The sequence below is a fragment of the Pseudonaja textilis genome, chromosome Z (genome assembly GCF_049901715.1).
Source record: "Pseudonaja textilis isolate UNSWEBS1 chromosome Z, rPseTex1.2, whole genome shotgun sequence".
In the NCBI taxonomy this organism is placed as follows: Eukaryota; Metazoa; Chordata; class Lepidosauria; order Squamata; family Elapidae; genus Pseudonaja; species Pseudonaja textilis.
This window is the reverse complement of record NC_142008.1, coordinates 133,552,656-133,572,373: the sequence shown is the minus strand read 5'-3', so window position 1 is coordinate 133,572,373 and position 19,718 is coordinate 133,552,656. Positions and strand designations below refer to the sequence as shown.

Sequence of the window (19,718 nt, the reverse complement as noted above, 5' to 3'; positions counted from 1 at the left end):
TATAGGGCCAAGGAATATTTTTGCAGAAAGAAACGAGAGTAGAAACTGTTGCAAAAGTCTAGCATTTAACTCATGAGGTACAGGAAGCTGGCATGTGCCAAGGGAAATATCCTGGAACCATGTTAGACAAAGAGCCAATTGTTATTGCCAAGAGATCAAAGGTTGGTTGGTTTTCCCCAATATAAACTGATGGGAATTCCCAAGAAAGTGAAAGAAATCCGAATCAGGTAGGAAAACGCGGGCTCCAATTGCATTTTATTTTGGCACTTGAGTGGGGAAGTGTCCTTGAGAAGAACTGCGGCAGTGTTTGCCAGTAAAATGGGCAACTTTTTAGCCATCAGTGATTGCAGAACATCCTGACTGGAACACTATGCAAAAAAGCATTGTTGTCTTTTCTAAAACACCCTTTAAGTGTAACCGCAGTAGCTACAAAAGCACTGACTGGATGGCACAGCTATTTTTTTTCCTTCCTTCCTTCCTTCCTTCCTTCCTTCCTTCCTTCCTTCCTTCCTTCCTTCCTTCCTTCCTTCCTTTCTTGGCATCAAGAACCTCAGGGCTCCCAAGTAAGGGTGAAGCATGCATCCAGACAGAGGCAACTGCAGGGAGGGGTCAAAAAATTCAAGATGGCTGCTGTGGATGTGCATTAAAAAGAACTGGGCTTCAATGGCAGGGTTGCAGCCCCCATCATGGTCTTTTTGACTCCTCCTTTGGATGCCTGTCCTCTGAGGAGGATCTGACAGACTTTCAGACATCTGCTGGATCAAAGCAAAACTCTACTGTCCAGAGGGCTTTGCCAGAATTGCCAAGAAGAAGGCTCCTTGACAGCAATATCTCTTTATGCATATACCAGCCTTAAAAGACACCCTTAGAAAGGATAAGTGTGCATGCAGGGTGTACATGTAGCCCTCACCTTACAACAGTTCATTTACTGACCATTCAAAGTTACTGAAAAAAAATGACTCATGGCTGTTTTTCATACTTACGACCATTACAGCATCCCAATGGTCAAGTGATCAGAATTCGTATATTTGGCAGCTGACTCATATTTATGACGTTTGCAGTGTCCCAGGGTCATCTGATCCCCTTTTGCGACCTTCTGACAAGCAAAGTCAATGGGAAAGGCATATTACTGACTTAACAGTAGCAGTGACTCACTTAACAAAGGTGGCAAGAAAGATCATAAAATGGGGCCACAAAACTCATTTAACAAATGTCTCACTTAGCAACAGAAATTTTGGGCTCCATTGTGGTCGTAAGTTGAGGACCACCTGTAGTAGGCCAAGTGTTTATATTAAAGGGCATACAGGAGGTCCTCCACTTGCGATCCCACTTGAGACAGGAACGTCTGGTGCTAAATGAGTCTGTTGTTAAGTGAACTGCACTTGACTTTACAATCTTTTTTGCCAAAGGTTGTTAAGTGAATCACTGTCGTTGTCAAGTAAATCATGAGGTCGTTAAGTGGCTTCCCCCATTGTCTTTGCTTGTCAAAAGCGGACTGGGAAGATCACAAATGGCAATCACAAGACCTCAGGATGCTACAAGTGTCATGATTACATGTGAATTGCCTAGTGACTGAATCTTGACCCTGTGTCCCTGGGGAAGCTGCGACAGTTGTAATTGTGAGGAGCTGTTGCAAGTCAGTTTTTTTCAGGGCTGATGTAACTTAGAATGGTCACTAAATGAATGGTCATAAGCTTACAACCATAACGGAGCCCAAAGTTTCTATTGGTGAGCAAGACGAATTTTGCCTCATTTTACGAGTTTTCTTGTCACCGTTGTTAAGTGAATCTGGGTTTTCTATTGACTTTGCTTGTCAGAAGGTCACAAAAGGGGATCACATGACCTCCTTGGGACACAGCAATCGTCATAAATAGGAACCAGTTGCCATGCGTCTCAATTTTTGATCATGTGACCATGGGGATGCTGTCTTGAAATGTATAAAATGGCCACAAGTCACTTTTTTCAGTGGTGTTGTAACTTCAAACAGGCACTAAATGAACTGTTGTAAATTGAGGACTACCTGCATTGTATCTGAGCTGTAACAAACCATTCCACCATTAGGTTGTAGCAAAAAGATGCTCAAAATCTTAACCCTTGACAGCTATATAGTGGCCGCAATTGTGTAGGTAGAATCATCCTACTGTTAGAACATTTTGGAATTGATTTTGCTTGTTGTGGAATTATTTTTGCTAAAGGAACACCTCTCTTCTCTTGATTTAAGTAGCTCAACCATGTGAGGCCCAACTCTTTTAAAATCTCAGCAAGAACTTAAAAAGAAAAAGAAAGAAATTGTCTTGCTTTAAGAAACCTATTCTTCATGCCAACTTTAAAGCAGTTTGTGTGGAATCCTGAAAGAAGAATTGAGTTGTTTTAATGAGAACAGAGGCACTGAGCAAATTTAAAATCCAAAGCAGGACGCCTCCAACCTTGGGAACTTTAGGACTTGTTGACTTTGACTACCAGAATCCCCCAGCTGGCATGGACAGCTGGAGAATTCTGGGAGTTAAAGTTCCCAAGGTTGGACTACTCCTGCTCTAAAGCATATCTTCTGCAGGATTTCTGAAGTCCATCCAGACTTGGTGGCACCCAACCTGCTCCTTATACTATCTATACAACCATTGCACACTCCAAGTTTTAAATACATTGTTCTTGTGGTGAGGGGTCAGAGCTAAGAAGCTCCCCAAAGCAACAGGAAGAGAAACTACAGTTTGCAGAACAAAATTCCAAGGTGAGGTTTTGGCTCCAATGATGAATGTGGTCAGAGGATGAGGTTTCACAAGGGATTGATAGCATCTACAGATCAGAAATCACACAGGAAACCCCACCTGAAAAAAGGAGGAAAAAGGGGGAGAGACAAAGATAGGAGAAAGTTTACGAAACCGTTCTGAACAACCAGGCCCTAGTTTGCAAGGGTCTGCAACCTCTCATCACCCAGAAGAAACACACTTTTCTAAAGTTCTCCATATTTAGGATTATTATGCAAAATTGGACTAATGTAGCAAAAGTGCTTGGGAATTATAAGGACTGTTAGGATACAAGTGGTCCTCGGCTTGTGACAACAATTGAGCCCAATCTTTCTGTTGCTAAATGAGACAATGATTACGTGATTTTTGCCCCAGGTCATGAGCATCTTGCTACATTTGTTAAGTGAATCAGGGCAGTTGTTAAGTTAGTAACAGGGTTGTTAAATGAATCTGGCTTCCCCCTTGAACTTTGCTTGTCAGAAGGTCGCAAAAGGTGATTGCGTGACCCTGGGACACTGCAACAGCCATAAATATGAGTCAGTTGCCAAGCATCTGAATTTTCATCATTGGTATGCTGCAATGGTCATATGTGTGAAAAATGGCCATAAATCACTTTTTTTCAGTACTGTTGTAACTTTGAATGGTTGCTAAATGAACTGTTGTAAGTCGAGGACTACCAGTAGTATGGAAAAATTGGAAAAGGACCAGTTGTAAATAGCCTTGTTTGGTGCTGCTGCAACTTCAAATACTCACTAAACAAATGGTTGTAAGTTGAAGATCAGGGGTGGTATTCAGCAGGTTCTGACCAGTTCTGGAGAACCGGTAGCGGAAATTTTGAGTAGTTCAGAGAACCGGCATATACCACCTCTGACTGGCCCCACCCCCATCTATTCTCTGCCTCCCATTGAGTCCCAGCTAATTGGCTGGGTCTTCTTTGGTTGCCCTGCACAGGAGAACAGAGCTGGAAAGCAGGTTAGTGGGGTGGGGAGGGAATGGAGAGTTTACAGTATCCTTCCCCTGCCACGCACACCAAGCCACACCTACAGAATCAGTAGTAAATTTTTTTGAATCCCACCACTGCTGAAGACTATTTGTATTTCAATGCATATATCTCCAAAGGAATTTCTCTCACCTTGTATGCCTCAGGCTTGCCCTGCAACCGAGGTCTCAAATATTTTCTTGCGCCCTTCCATGCCGCTCAGAGCATCGATATTCTTCCGCCAATCACCTACTTCCCGATTCTCCTGTTGTGGTGGTGGGGGAGAGAGACCAAGGGTCAGGAAATCAGTGAAGTCCTAGGCTTTGTGAGTGGAGTAACATGCCCTGTTAGTTCATTTATGTTTTTATTTCTTTGAGCTCAGAGCAGCTTTATTTTATTTTATTTTTTATACAAACTTTATTAATTTTATCAATTAAAACAAAACAAACAACATAGAAAGAATTAAAAGGCCTTCAACAATGACAGGCTGTGGTTTTTCATTTGTAACATTATTTTGTGCAATATTTACAACTAAAATATGCGAATATATATTTACTACAACTACTGCTTATCTTCTTTTACTGTTTATTATGTAATCTGTCTTTGCTCAATCCATTCATACCAATATTCTCAAATCATATAGTACTCTGATAATCCTTTGTCCTTTAAAGCTAGGGTTAGTTTGTCCATTTCTGCACAACTCATTATCTTTTGGATTACCATTTTCTCTGGGGGAGTGTAGGGCTGTTTAAACAGCTCTCCTTCCTCATATTCTTTCCTAGATCAACTCCATGTAATTGATTGGGAGACAGTAGCCAGTCCCCAGGTCCCTCATGGAGCTTCCAAAGCTGAGAATGGTCTACAGTCTGGATTTCTATGCTCTTAGTACATCACTGTGACCACTATTCCATAGAAGCCCACATTCCCCTTTGATTCATGGAATCATCAAAGTAAACCATAGAAATGTTAATGAATGGAATTCCCTTCACAGCTAAGAGAGGTTCATACTGTTGAGAATGTTCTTCTTCTCTATATCCCCAAATTTGGAAAGGTTACTTGTGCCCAGTGATATAGTTGGATGGTCCTGGATTTTGGACTGTTCAGTTCTCCGGATGAGACCAAAGGGATCTCTCTTGTTATGAGAAATCTTTCCACATTTTCTAAGCTGCAGTCTTGGTTGGATAAATACTCAGACTGAAGAAATGAGCTGCACTATTACATGTGTTCTTGAAATGCAGAGGTTTTTCAAAAATCAAAATCAACTCAACTATTTCCCTTTCCCCAGGTAGATTTTATACATGTTCCTTTCTACCAGGGTTTCCCAACCTTGACAGCTTTTCAGATGCACAGACCTCAATTCCCAGAATTCCCCAGCCAGAGTGACAAGGACTGAGAAATACTGGAAGTTTTGAAGTCCACGTATCGAAAAATTGCTATGGTTGAGAGACCCTGCTTTATACCCTTGCAAGTACTGTAATGTCGTGGCGAAAAAAAGTTTTGCAAGGACGTCCTCCAGGAAGGACTAAAAAATAAATAAATATAGTGGTCATAATGCATACTAAAATGACTTTTTGTATTGTTTTGGCTGCCATCTTGACTTTTTTGACCCCTTGCCTGTAAACTTTCTTGCAGCTTTGGAAGTAGTGTTGAATTTTTTTTATGAAAACCAGGAATTGGAGAAAGGACTCACAGGGCATCTAAATTGACTTTCTTCCTCCCAAGTGAATTTTAAGATTGCTATTTATGAGTAACAAAAATAAAAGGTTGCTACAGTAATGATAAAATGTAGCCCAACATGCCAAGAACTAAATTTAAGACTTTGACATACGTCACTGATGGGAAATTTGTGCCTGGAAATTATTCACCACCAGTGAATGATCAGTCAGGCTGTAAATAAATAAGCAGACAAGTATGCAAAGTTTGAGCAGTTCAGTCATCTCAGAACTTCATCCACTCCACAAAGATCTTAGAATTTTTGGAGGCCACAAGAAAACGTAACACCCCATTTATGGTCTGCAGAGCCTCCACAAAATATATTCAAACTATCTGAAAGGAATAATTTTGTTCTTTTGGGGTGTGTGCGAGAGTTTAAATAACTCTTTATCCATTCAAAACCCAACTTCAAAGCCTCCACCTAACAAAAATTGCCCACTCTTTTCCTAAACGAAAGAGATGAATGACTCTGAAGCTACCATCTGTCCACTTCCTCTTCTCTCCCTCTCATTCTTGGCTGCTGATCCTTTCAGTCTCACCTTCTCTGTGTCATCTTTCTTGACCTGTTTCAGGTTGGCCCGCAGATCCATAGAGACCTTGTGCTTGGAGCCAAGCAAGGCCTGCATCATGGCATCAGCCGAGAGACGCACCCGGCGAAGAGCAGGGCGCTTAAATTTGCCTCGCAGGTCAAAAATCTTCTGGTTCAAATCTTGGATCTGGAATCGGAATGGACAGCCTGTTAATACATTTTAAATCTAGGAGGAGCCAGGCACCAAATTCACTTTGTCATTTTCCCCAACTGGATGGTCTCCAGATACCTAGATGGGGTGATTGTGACTGGGAATTCTAGTCTCAACACATCTGAAAGTTGGGGAAAGCAAAGTTATACGAAGAAAACTTCAGTTAGGAGTGAGATGTCCTTCCAGATTTCCTCAAACATTTCCATAAGCTGTCTTAAATAAAGAGCATTCTGAAACTGTAAATCAGTAGGTCTCAATCTCAGCAAATGAAAGATATATGTACTCCAGCTCCCACAATTCTCCAACCAGAAGACATGAGAGAATTAAAACCCACACATTTTATAGTTGACAAGTTTGTTGAGCACTGTCCTAGAAAGATCATGAGGGCTGCTGGGTTTCACTCTCTCCACTCTCTAGCACTGATGAGGTTATCTAATATGGCAATGAAACGTTTGCAAGCAAACAATCAAGTTCACAGAGTACCAAGAACTCTGAAGATGGGGATGAGAGTTTGTTCTCTCAACTTGTGGGTTGGTTTCCAAACATTTCATTACCAGGCTAGGTAACATCTTCAGTGGAGTTGAAGGATTTGAGATCGCGGCATATGACTGTGAGGTGGTGTTCATAGATCCTGATTTTTAATTGACATGATGTTTGTCCCACATAGAATTAGTTGTAATGACTATAGTTGGATTTTGTAGATTATACACTGTTTTTTTCATCTTTTTTCATCTTGTCTTTGGTTCTGGATAATTTCTGGTGGAGTGTGGCTGTGGGTTTGTGGGCTTTTGCTATTCCTAGGGAGTGGAGGATTCTGTCAAATCTTTAATCTCTACCCACATCAACACCAAACAGCACCAGTTCGATTGGAGCAACACAAAAATCATCAGCCATGCTAGAACTGTATTTGTAAGAATTGGAAAAATGAAAAAATACCTATGCAGGAGGAAGTTATTAAGAAAATTATGGACTGTGCTGAAATGAGCAAATTGACAGTTGAAATTAGAGAACAAGAAGTTAAACAATTTTATATGATATGGGACATATTATATCAATGGTTAGATAAAAAGACATGGTAATGAAATAGACTAAGTTTTGTAATAGAAGATCAATAGATTGATATAGAATATAATACAAAATATATAACCATTGGATAAATGTATAATATAAATTTATAATAAAATCTAGAATATCTCGTATAAAATGATGGAATAATAGTTTAGTCAAATGAATTATTAATAACTGATAAACATATAAGCATATACTAGATTGACAATTTGAGAACCTATATAACTTGTGAGTAAGGACTATGAAAGGATAGCACAAAAGATTTGTAACCAACTGACACTGTATGTATATAATTGGAAGATGGTTTTTATGTTTTTTATGTTTTTATTCTGTATATGCTTGTCTTGAAAAATAAAAATCTGTTTTTTAAAAAATAATAAAATGTTATGTCAATGAACTCATGAGCGTGGCAGGGAGGGGGGTTTAGCATGGCTGATTATATATATTCTGAGGTTCTTGCAGGTATTTGTATCTGGATCTTTGGTTATTCAGGTTTTCTCCCACATAAGATTGGAAGTATCTAGGCAACGTTTCGATGAAGTCTCATTCATCATCTTCAGGCTTGTGTCTTTGGCTCTGTGCTTCTCAGAGTAAGCACTCTGAGAAGCACAGAGCCAAGACACAAGCCTGAAGATGATGAATGAGACTTCATCAAACTTGCCTAGATACTTCCGAATCTTACGTGGGAAAACCCAAATAACCAAAGATCGATATATATATATATATATATATATATATATATATATATATATATATATATATATATAATGGAGATTGCAGCTGCTTCCTCCTTTTAACTGCCAGTGGCAGTTAAAAGGAGAAGCAGCTGCAATCTCCATTACTCTGAGAAGCACAGAGCCGGAGACAGAAGCCTGAAGATGATGAATGAGACTTCATCGAAACGTTGCCTAGATACTTCGAATCTTACGCGGGAGAAAACCCGAACAACCAAAGATCCATATATATATATATATATATATATATATATATATATATATATATATATATATATATATATATATATTTTGTGACTTCAGGCTTGGATTCAGCTCCTGTGACTGATATGAGTTCAAGTGAGGAGGTCATGGCAGAAAAATATGAGCCAGCATGGCTCAGAGATTGGACTGGTAACCAGGATGAGGAGATGGACGTGACAACGGACGACAGACCTGATGTATTAGAATTGTCAGGACTTTTGACCTCCTCTGGTTCCTTATCTGATCAACAGCCAGGAATGGCTGACAGGGAAGTTTTGAGAGAATCTTCTAGTGGAGATGAGAACTTGGAAAATTTGTGGTTAAATGTAAAAAACAGAAGATGGTTGAGAAGGCAAAATCAGCTGGAGCGAATGAGGAGAGCGAGTCAGTAAATTAGCACGTTGCCTCAATGAGTATAAAAGGACACAGCTGGGCTGGTACATTTTGCCAGGAACAAAGTGACTATTTGAGTGTGGACGTTACAGCAAGAAGCTCTGAGACTGGAGATTTATTGCCAGGACTGGTTTGCCGGACAGAGTAAAGATTTATGCTGTGGTTTCTGCCAGCCGTTATCTTGTAAGACTTCTTTCCGTTTGATTTAATTGTGAAACGGCTGCTTTCTGTTTTGTTCGTTTGAATTTTGAACGGAAGTCATAACATACACACACACACACACACACACACACACACACACACACATATATATATATATATATATGTATGTATGTATGTATGTATGTATATGTTTTCTTAAATTTTCACGGGTACTTACATGTATGGCATTCAGCTTTGTTCGGGTATTTTCCCACGTCATTGTAGTTGTGCTTTTAAAGTTGTAGCAACGTTTCGGCAGAATCTCATCTGCCGTACAGAAGCCTGATGATGGCAGATGAGATTCTGTCAAACGTTGCTACAACTTTAAAAGCACAACTACAATGACGTGGAAAATACCCGAATGAAGCTGAATGCCATACATATAGTACCAAAACTTTAAGAATATGAATATATATATATATATATATATATATATATATATATATATATATACACACACACATATATATATATATACACACATACATACATATACATATATATATATAAATTACACACACACACACATGTGTATATATATATATATATATATATATATATATATATATATATATATATATATATATATATACAGCCACTCTAAACCCCCCACCACGCCACGCTCGTGAGTTCAATGAAGCCTGGCACTCCACACTAATACTGATACCCTCTAAATTCCACTGAAGATGTTACCAATCTGGTAACAAAATGTTCAGAAACCAACCCACAAGATCGGAGAATGAACCTTCATGCTCAAGCTACAGATATTCGCCCCTATTGCAAATTCTGAAGATGTAGGTTTCATGGTGTTTGAAAGAGCTGAAGCTTTTGTAGGTGCATTTGAAAATAGAAACCTATAGGTTGGTGATAACTGCATGCAAGGTAAAAAAATATTCTTAATTCTAGATGATATGAATAGATGGGTGCAAATGCAGTAACAGAATGACAGAAAAAGTGATTGGGGCAATCTGATCCCTAAGAATGAATGAAAATAGTGGCTGCTTAGATCTTCTTCTAAGATCTTAAGTCTTAGAAGATCTAAGAAAAATTAGATTAGTGAAAGAAACAAGGTATCAATATATTCTGAAGGTGGGACAGGCTCTCACTAATATCAAGTGTGGAACTTGGGGGGAAAAATGGACGTGATAGAAAAGAAATAAGTCTAGAAATAGAAGGGCTGGCTCTGAAGAAATGTGGACTGAATGGAAAAGTGAATAATCAGTATGGAAAAGTACACTGAGATGATTGGTCACATACAGAAAATGAATGAGAATTTACCTGCAGAATAAAGAAGAGTAAATGAGTGAGGAGAAAGAGAAGGCTGGGAAATCCATGACTGAATCCATGAGGGAACTGACCAGATCCTCAAAAATGGAGAGATGAAAATTATGAATAGTCAAAATGTAAAGCAACAAGTGGACATGGTGGAAGAACTAGAATGCTTTTCAAGGATTGAATGATGTGGAGAGATACAGTGAGTGCTGCTGAGGCAAACTAGGTTTGTCTAGATCAGGTGTCAAATTCTATTTCATTGAGGGCCACATCAGGGTTGTGTTTGACCTCGGTGGCTGGTGGGGGGGAGCTGGCCAAGGTGGGGCATGGCCAGCTTGATGTCACTCATTGAGGCTCCATTTTCATCCACGATGGCCCTCCCAGGCTCTGTTTATGCTGGCAGAAGGTTGCAGGAGGCCATCACGGCCCAAAATGGAGCCTGGGAGGGCCATGCACAGCCCTCCCAAGCTTCCTTTTCACTGGCAGAAGCACCATGGACTGGTCCTTTGCTGTTTCCAGGGCGGGCCTACGGGCTAGATCTAAGCACTCCACAGGCCAAATCTGACCCCCAGGCCTTGAGTTTGACACCCCTGGTCTAAACTCCCTTTTATTCTTCTTTCTCATGTCATTTATTTCTTTCGCTTATTATGTCTTATTCTTTTTCTGCAATTGCAAACCTAGCGCAATGGGCATAATGTCGTTGTCTTTAAAAGCCACCCTTCTTCCCAGGAGCATCAGAGCAGGATATGTTCCAGCTTTTCCTGATTTGATTTACCCAAAGGCCCTAAGTGATTTTTATTTTTAAGCTGGGAGAAAAAGACAACACTGTGTTGTGCATTTCCCTAATTGCTGTCATTAAAATGCCAGATTCATGCTAAATGCTAAATGCTAAATCCATCATCTGAAATACATTGAGCTCTTTTTCTATCTTATATGATCAGGATCCACAAGTGATATCCTGTAAAGACGATTGCGGCCCGGATCCCACCCAAGGTTCAGAAGCTCACCTCATTGATGCTCTTATTGACCCGGGCCTCCATGTCATAACGCTCCTCATCAATTTTGTCAATTTGCGTATGGAGCTGCCGACACAATTCCTATAGTAAACCAGGTAGCATAAGACAACCAAACATCAGATTCAAGTCTAATAAAGAGCAGGGTGTTCCTGAACAAGTGCAAAGTTCATTTTCGAGGCTATTGAGAGATGAACCACGTAACTGACTTTTAAAGACATTAACCACTTGAATCAGAATGGTCCAACTGGAGAAAGAAAAAGTCAACAATTTTGAAACACTCCAATAACTCCAGGTAGGCTGGAGATTTAGTTTCCATTAATAACCACTGTTATACATTTTACTCAAAGCTAAGACATCTCTTAGAATACCCAATCAGCTACTCTTCCAGTTGTGTTGTCCTACAAACCCCATGCCCACTTCATATACCTGGAGTGCAACTCTTTGAAGAAAGTTAATTTTGAACATCAGCTTACATGACAGTTTTAATTCGGCGGCTTCTTCTAAAGTAATGTTGCCCCTCAAAGTAAATGGAACGTTAATTATGTTGCAAGTGAAGGGATCCCAACTGTTGCTTGAGAGCTGCTGGTGCAAAGCAAGTTGTGCAGCAAATGCATAATGCTGCCCTCAAGGAGCTCACCACCTTCTTTAACAAAAGCCAACATCTAAGCTAGTTTATCCTGAAGATCAAAGACATACTTTAGAGTTTTCCTTTCATCTGCTATCTGTCTTTACCTTTCTTCAAACTAGAGACTTTTCATGGAAAATCCAACACATCTGGAAAGCAACTGCTCAGAGAAGGCTAATTTCACTAAACCCAAGAAGCAGGTCTTCTCCAGTTTGATCCCCTTTCTCACTCCTTCATTCTCCCCACTTCTATGCTGACCTGCAGTTCCGTAAGGCTGAGTCCTGCCACTTCTAAGGCGACACAGCGGTCGGAGAGAAACCGCTCTTTGTCCTGGGAGCGTTCTTCTTCTTCCTTTTCCATTTCCCTCTTAGCCACTTGGAGCATCAATGACTGGGTGAAAAGACAAGAATTTGGGTCAATAAGCCGGGTCACTTATATCTTGCTTGTGTTCCTTCAACCTGATGAATATACCATGGCTTAAGCTAGCTCTTCCCTTCCAAGGAACTATGCAGAAGTATGGATGGACCCCAAGAATGGTGGCCATATTAATCCAAGAATTTTGGGAGTTGAATCACAGATCTGGAGGGCATTCACTTTGGGCAAGTCCATTTTGTCAAGTGTTCCTTCCTACCAAATATTTGCATCAAATTCGTGTGTGGGGTGGTTGTGGTTATCTGGGTGTTCTCTTCTCTTGGAATCTGATCTACTGCGCTTCTTTTCCACCAGGGTCTATATACTACACATAGTCCTCAACTTACAATTGAGTCCCCTCTGTTGATAAGCAAGACAGTTGTTAAGTTAGTTTTGACCCATTTTATGACCTTTCTTGCCATAATTGTAAAGTGAATAACTACAGTTGTTAAGTTAATAATAAGGCTGTTAGGTGAATCTAACTTCCCCATTGGCTTTGCTTGTCAGAAGGTCGCAGCTGTCAAGGATACATGGCAGTTGCCACGTGTCCAAAGTTTGACCATGTGACCATAGAGATGCTGCAAAAATTGTAAGAGTGAACAAGAGTCATAAGTCATTTTTTTCAGTGGCTTTGTAACTCCAAATGATCATTAAAAAAATGGCTGTAAATCAAGGACTATAAGTACTATGTTTTGCATTCCAAACTCCTAGAAACTTGCCAGATGTGCCCCCAGAAGTGTTTAGCACCTTGTGCCCTTTTCTAAGTGTACCAATACCCAGAAGCTCACTTTTTCCACATTACCTTGAGTTGCAATTTCCGAGAAGCTGATATCTTGCATTTTATCTGTGGTGGAACAAAAGAAGAGAGATTAAGGGGCATATTTCACACTCCGGAAGGATGATGCTTAGTGGAACTTCCTAAATTTACAGTGGTAACTGCTTATCCTCCACAACATGTGGAGCAGTTTAATAGAAAAGGAAAGAAACAATCAACTGATTTGGTTTAGGGCTGGTTAGTGCAGATAAAATGACAAATTTCCAAAGGAAAAACCACAGCTGATTAGAAGAACAGAGAGATAGGAAATAGAATATAATCTACTTTGTCCAGCAGGCTTAATTTCTTTCTAAATGAATAACAGATGGGATCAATTTAAATGAAGTGTGTCTAACCTTGGCAATTTTAAGACCTGTGGACTTCAACTCCCAGAATTCCCCAGCCAGTGTGGCTGGGGAATTTTGGGAGTTGAAGTCCATAAGTTAGGTGGTTGGACACCCCTGGTCTAAATTAACTGACACCTAGAGACTGTTGGAATTCATTGTTGGAGTTTATTTCTCTGCAACATCTATAGTAGTATTCAGCCAGTAGATGGCAGTTTTTTCAAGTTTGGATCTATGATATATACTCTAGTCCAGGGGTGTCCAACCTTTCACCTTCTCTGGGCCACATTAGAAGATGAAAATTTGGTTTGGGCCGCACATAAAATAAAATAACAGTAACAATACCTGATCATCCAAAAAAACCATAGAAAACATAGTTAACATATTAAATTTATTTGGAAATGAAGTTAGTGAGATGTTTTTATTATTAATTATTTATTAAAAATTATTTATTTTTATCACAGTTTTTTTATCACGGTTTTTTTATCATGGTTTATTTTCCGGCCAAATTTTGCGGGGTGGGGGGAAGCTTGTCCGCCTCGCGCCTACCTCTCCTCCTGCAAATGGCCCGGCTGGATGAGGCAGGACTGGAAGGCAGAAGCAGCAGCAGCGGCGGGGGCAGAAGCAGCGGCGGGGGCAGTGGCGGCGGGGTAGAAGCAGCAGTGGTGGCGGGGCAGAAGCAGAGGCAGCGGGGCAGAAGCGGCAGCGACGGCAGGGGCAGAAGTGGCAGCGGGGGCAGAAGCGGCGGGGGCAGAAGCGGCGGCAATGGCGGTGGTGGCAACAGCAGGAGGTGGCGCTCTGACGGCACCTGCTTTTTCTGTTGCTGCTTGGCCTGGCGCTCACCTCGCCCTGCCTCGCGCCTGCTTCTCCTCCTCCTCCTCACTGGCTCTGGCACAAAGGTTGGGGTGGGCACTGGGCCGCATTACAAGGTGACCTGGGCCGCATGCGGCCCTTGGGCCGCAGGTTGGACAAGCCTCAAGCCTGCTCTAGTCTATGCTCTTTTGTTCTGAGTTTTCTGTTTCCTGTTATAGTTATATAGTTGAGCAGTAAAGCACATAGTGACTGTACTTTTTGCTTGCTCTGTGTGGTGCTTTATATGAACTGAATTTCTAACAGAGACCATTTTGAAAATATCACATATCCTCTGTGTTTTTGAAAGATTTGAACAGATTTTAAGGAGCAGAAACATTCTGAAATGAGAAGGAAATTTGAGATGCTAAGCATGAAGACTGGACACCCAATTTTCTGATTCTGTGACAGAAAATGCACAAAGGTGAGCATCGATCTGAAATAGAGCAGACCAATGTGTTCAACTTCTAAATTGCACTTTGAGCTTGCACTGGGAGGGACATGCAAATTCATCCTGACTTTGTATTGTTTCCATGCATGCTGATAAATTTAAATTGCTCTCTGAAAACACACAGAGACACACATACACATACACAAGGTGCTATATTGTTTTCCTTTCTGCATTTCTTCTCCCTTTGGGTCTTCCTTTGATTTTCTGAGCCTCTCATTCTTAATTTTGCCCTGGATATTTCTGCATTTCTGTTTTTCAATCCAAGTGGAAAGGAGACTAGCACTTACCTTGTCGTGCGGCTCAATGGCGTAGGCCCGGTAATTGGCAGATGATTTTCGGCGTAGGGGAGGCACCGTTGCAGGAGGAGGGGCAGGTTTGGGAACCACCGGCGCCTTCTTTGTCTCCACAATGGTCTCCTGTGTTTCCTCCTCCTCTATGTATTCTTCCTCTTCCTCTTCCTCATACTACAGATTTAAATAATGTATTATTTTGAAAATGCTTCCTGCAGCCACATTTTAGGACATATAAAGGCCAGCTGCACTTACTGCTCTGACCCCCAAATTCCACATTTTGAGAGAGGATATTTATGTAAATGAGGGAAATGGAATAAATCTGCTCCTGTTCATTTAAGTACTTTGTATTTTAATTGCTGACTTTCACTGTCCTACAGCTAGTCCTCAACTTATGACCACAATTGGAAAAGATTGCTAAGCAAGGGGGTTGTTAAATGAGTCACACCTAATTTTATAATCTTTTTGGACATAATTGTTAAGGGAATTGCTGCAGTTGTTGAATGAATCATGCAAATCAGCCTGACGTTGCTTGTTGGAAGCCAACCAGGAAGGTTGCAAATGGTGGCCACATGATTCCGGGACATTGCAACTGTCATAAATACATATCAGTTGCCAAGTACTTTAATTTTTGATCAAGTTACCATGGTGATGCCGCCACTGTTATAAGCTTGAGGAGCAATTGTCAATCACTTTTTTCAGTGCCGTTGTAACTTTGAATAAACTAAACAAACAGTTTGAACTAAACAAATGATTGCAAGCTGAGGACTACCAATATTTTCCTGACAAATCCTTTTACTTAGAAATACCATACTATATATACTGACTGTGACCAGATTGGCCTATGCTCAATGTTGGAAATAGCCCTACACTCCATGAGAGGAATTGACAATTTAAAAGATAATGAATTGTACAGAAATGGATAAATTAAACCTAGCCCTAAAAGATAAAGAATCATCAGAGTATTACACAATTTGGGATTATTGGTATGAATGGATTGAGGGAAGACAGACAATATAGTAAACAGTAAGGAAGATAAGCAGTAATTGTAGTGAATATATATATTTGCATAAGATGTCAACTGTAAATATCGCACAAAATAATATTATAAATAGGAAACTACAATCTGTCATCGTTGTTGAAACCTTTTAATTTTTTCTTCTATGTTGTTTGTTTTGTTTTAATTGATAAAATCAATAAAGTTCACTTTTAAGAGTAGAGGACTTCAACTCCCAGAAAAAAAAAAAGAAATACCATGTGGAAAAGAATGAAAATTAAAATTGGAAAAGAGAGAAATGCTAATAACAACAATGTATAAGTTTAATTTCTCAACCTCTGCATAGACTGATTTTTGCCACTAGATGGCGCTTGAGTGAGTGGAATTTGAATTTTGGATTTCTTTATGGAACATGACAATACAGGTAGTCCTCGACTTACGACCATAATTGAGCCCAAAATTTATGATGTTCAGGGAGAATTTGTTAAGTGAGTTTTGCCCCGTTTTACAACATTTCTTGCCATAGTTATTAACTAAATCACTGCAATTGATAAGTTAGTAACCTGGTTGTTAAGGGAATCTGGCTTTTTCATTGATGTTGCTTGTCAGAAGGTTACAAAAAGCAACCACGTGTCTCTGGGATGCTGCAACGGTCATAAGTATGAACCAGTGACCAAGCATCTGAATTTTGATCACACAACCATAGGGATAATGCAAAAAGACTGTAACCGTGAAAAAATGGCCATCAGTCACTTTTTTTCAGTGCTGTTGTAATTTGAACGGTCACTAAATGAACCGTTGTTAATTGATGACTACGTATACTACAGTATTTTTCTTGGTTTTCCAGATCTGTGCTTCCTCAGAATGGCTTCTGCATTTTTTGCTGTGATTTCATTAGGGTGGGCATATCGATGGACAAAAGGGTGCTTTTGGATACAGTATGAATTTATTTTGGTGTCATGATAGGCCTAAAATGAAGCATACTAGAGCTACCTTGCTCCTATCCATTGCTCTATACCCGTGATGGCAAACCTATGGCACGCGTACCACAGATGGCATGCAGAGCTATTTGTGTGGGCACGTGAGCCCCAGCTAAACTTACCTGCACTGAGCATGTGTGTGGCTCCCAGCTGATTTTCAGCCCATTGAGGCCTTTTTTGGCCTCCCTAAGGCCTGAGGGAAGCCTCTGCAGCCTCAGGAGACCGAAAAATGGGCCTTCTGAAAATACCGGAAGTGCCCGTTTTCAGCCTCTGGAGGGCCTCTGGAGGCTGTTTTCACCCTCCCAGGGACTCAAGGAAAGCCTCTGCAGCCTTTGGAGGCTGAAAAATGGGCCCATTTCAGCACGGCCAGTATTTTAGCTTCCAAAAGCTGCAGAGACCTCCCTCGAGCCTCCAGGAGGGCGAAAACTGCCTCAAACGGGCCAAAAATCAGCTGGGAGGCATGCACATGTGCAGTGCTGGTAAGTTTGGCTGGGGCATGTGCAGTGCAAGTAAAGAGGCACAAGGGTGTTGCGCGCACATGCGCAGGGGGGTAGGGCACATTGCCTTCTGGGTGCTGGCACACGAGAACGCATGCGCGAGTGTGCACACAATTTTTAGCATGGGAGCCCAAAAAGGTTAGCTACCACTGCTCTATACAGCAATGTTTTTCAACCTTGGCCACATTAAGCTGTGTGGACTTCAACTCTGGGAGCTTAAAGTGGCCAAAGTTGAGAAACACTGCTCTACAGCAGTGTTTCACAATCTTACCAATCTTTAGACCTGTGGACTTCAACTCCCAGAATTCCCCAACCAGCGTGGTTTACAGCTAATAGTAGCCATGCCAGCTAGGAAGGATGTAATTGAAGATCTGGGGTCATCCAATGACAAGCCAAAAATTCAGATGGGGTCCCTTTTTACAATGTTGTCTGGAACTAAATTGCACAGACCCAACCGCCATTATGATTTGTTTGAGGTATTTCTGGACATCCCTGGCTAGATATCAAATAAGAATGACAGGGAAAAAGAAATTCAAAAGTGCTTGAACAGAGGTAATTTCTTTTAAAAAATGTAATGTTTAAATATGCTAAGGGAAAAATCTGTACAGAATGCCATGTATGAAGATGGTTTATTTAATTGTTTTTTTTAATGAAGGAACTGGCATTATTTATAGATTTTAATCTGTTGTGACACTGATGACATTTTGCAAAGCTTATCTTAAACTATTTTTTTAAGGAGCTAATGTCTGCCTAGACCCAGCAAAGAAGCTTTTGTCATGGTTATCCTAAGTGATGAAAGGTAAGTACCTCGCGGCAAGATTCAGAAACCTGATGTAGGGCACATTTATTTATGTATTTATTAGATTTTTAAAAATCCTTTATTACTTTATAGGTAACTCAACAGAAATAACGCTTTCTTCTCCTTTTCACAAGAAGAACAACCCTGTGAGTCGGGCTGAGAGAAAATGACTGACTCCAAGTCACCGTGGGACTAGAACATAGATTCTCCTGCTGATTGGTCCAAAGTCACCCAGCTGACTTTCATGATTAAGGTGGGACTAGAACATACAGTCTCCTGGTGATTGGCCCAAAGTCACCCAGCCGACTTTCATGATTAAGGTGGGACTAGAACCTAATGTAACCGAATGTAAAAAAACAAAATAATAGAGTTAGATGAGACCTGGGAGGCCTTCTAGTCCAAACCCCTGCTCAGATAGGAAACCCTACACCAGTGATGGCTTTTCCTAATCGCATGCCAAAAGTGTGTGCATGCGCGTATGTGGGGCTGGATCCATAATGCAATGTGTGCGTGACCCGCCCGCCCCAGCACTGCACACCTCTGTCCCCTACGCATGTTCACGTGTCTCCTCTCCACGCATGCGCTGCAGATACCCAACAATCAGCTGGCTAGTGGGAGGCACACACACACGCACAGTGGGTCTGTTCCAGGCGACGGCTTACATGCCGGCAGAAATGGCTCTGCATGCCACTTCTGGCACACGTGCCATAGGTTGCCATCACAGCCCTACACCATTTCAAACAATCTCTTCTTAAAAGCCTACGTTGTTGGAGCATTTGCAACTCCTTTGAGGCAAGTGATTCCACTGGTTAATTGTTCTCACTGTCAGGAACTTTCTCCTTAGCTCTAGGTTGCTTCCCATCTTAATTAGTTTCCATTCATCTTAATTAGGTTCCATTCATTGCTTCTTAATTACTAGACCAAACTGGCTTTCCACATTACTTTCCAGAAAGCGTGCAAGTGTAAGGTATTTACTTGCCTGCAATGACTGAACAACTCCAGTACTACCGTAACATTACCCTGGATAATTTACCTTCTACTCAACTCATATGAAGTAAACAGCTTGACATTTTTTCCCAATTTATTTAAGGCTCTTGAAAGAAAGATGCCCGTATAAAATAAAGGACACTGTTTCTTGCCTATTAATTCTGGTGAAATTGCTTCATTTGTACTTACAGTGATCTCTTCCCTGTGGAAAAAAAAAAATGGAAAAAAACGCAAATCAGATTGAATATTTCTTCGTTTTGTCTGGTTGCTCCCCCATCCCCCAGCACCCTAAGTCGCTTCCTAGCTTTCCCCCCCCAGCACCCTAAGTCGCTTCCTAGCTTCCTCCCCACTGTCAGCATTTTAGTAGGATTGTTTTTAATCTAAGGAGCCTGGTCTGCCAGTTTAAAGAACAGCATTCCGCTGGGGAACTTGAACCCGTGCCTTGCTCACGAAACTCCCAACACTCTGTACCCCCTTCCCTCTAGTACATAATGTATGATAACTCCCACTAACATGCCTTTTAAAAGACAAAACTACTCACTCTTCTGCCATCTTGTAAAAGCAACCTTCG

General features: G+C 40.9%; 1 protein-coding gene across 1 annotated transcript; it reads right to left on the bottom strand.

The window, feature by feature from the left end:
* Nucleotides 1-2,354: 2,354 nt before the first annotated feature.
* Nucleotides 2,355-15,055, bottom strand: TNNI3 (troponin I3, cardiac type). Its single transcript, XM_026712046.2, has 7 exons — nucleotides 14,885-15,055; nucleotides 12,942-12,983; nucleotides 11,987-12,118; nucleotides 11,095-11,184; nucleotides 5,976-6,152; nucleotides 3,877-3,988; nucleotides 2,355-2,825 (listed from the first exon to the last, which is right to left on the bottom strand). Exons 3-6 carry the CDS (start codon nucleotides 12,110-12,112, stop codon nucleotides 3,887-3,889), a joined length of 495 nt encoding a protein of 164 aa, XP_026567831.2. The 5' UTR covers nucleotides 12,113-12,118; nucleotides 12,942-12,983; nucleotides 14,885-15,055; the 3' UTR covers nucleotides 2,355-2,825; nucleotides 3,877-3,886.
* Nucleotides 15,056-19,718: the final 4,663 nt, after the last annotated feature.

Excerpts from the sequence above, each read along its gene's own strand:
- TNNI3 (XM_026712046.2), bottom strand. The coding sequence starts at position 12,112 with ATGCTCCAAGTGGCTAAGAGGGAAATGGAAAAGGAAGAAGAAGAACGC. Across the intron at positions 6,153-11,094 it reads TCAATAAGAGCATCAATGAG|ATCCAAGATTTGAACCAGAA; the intron begins GTGAGCTTCTGA and ends TTCCGATTCCAG. Across the intron at positions 3,989-5,975 it reads AGAAAGATGACACAGAGAAG|GAGAATCGGGAAGTAGGTGA; the intron begins GTGAGACTGAAA and ends CCACCACAACAG.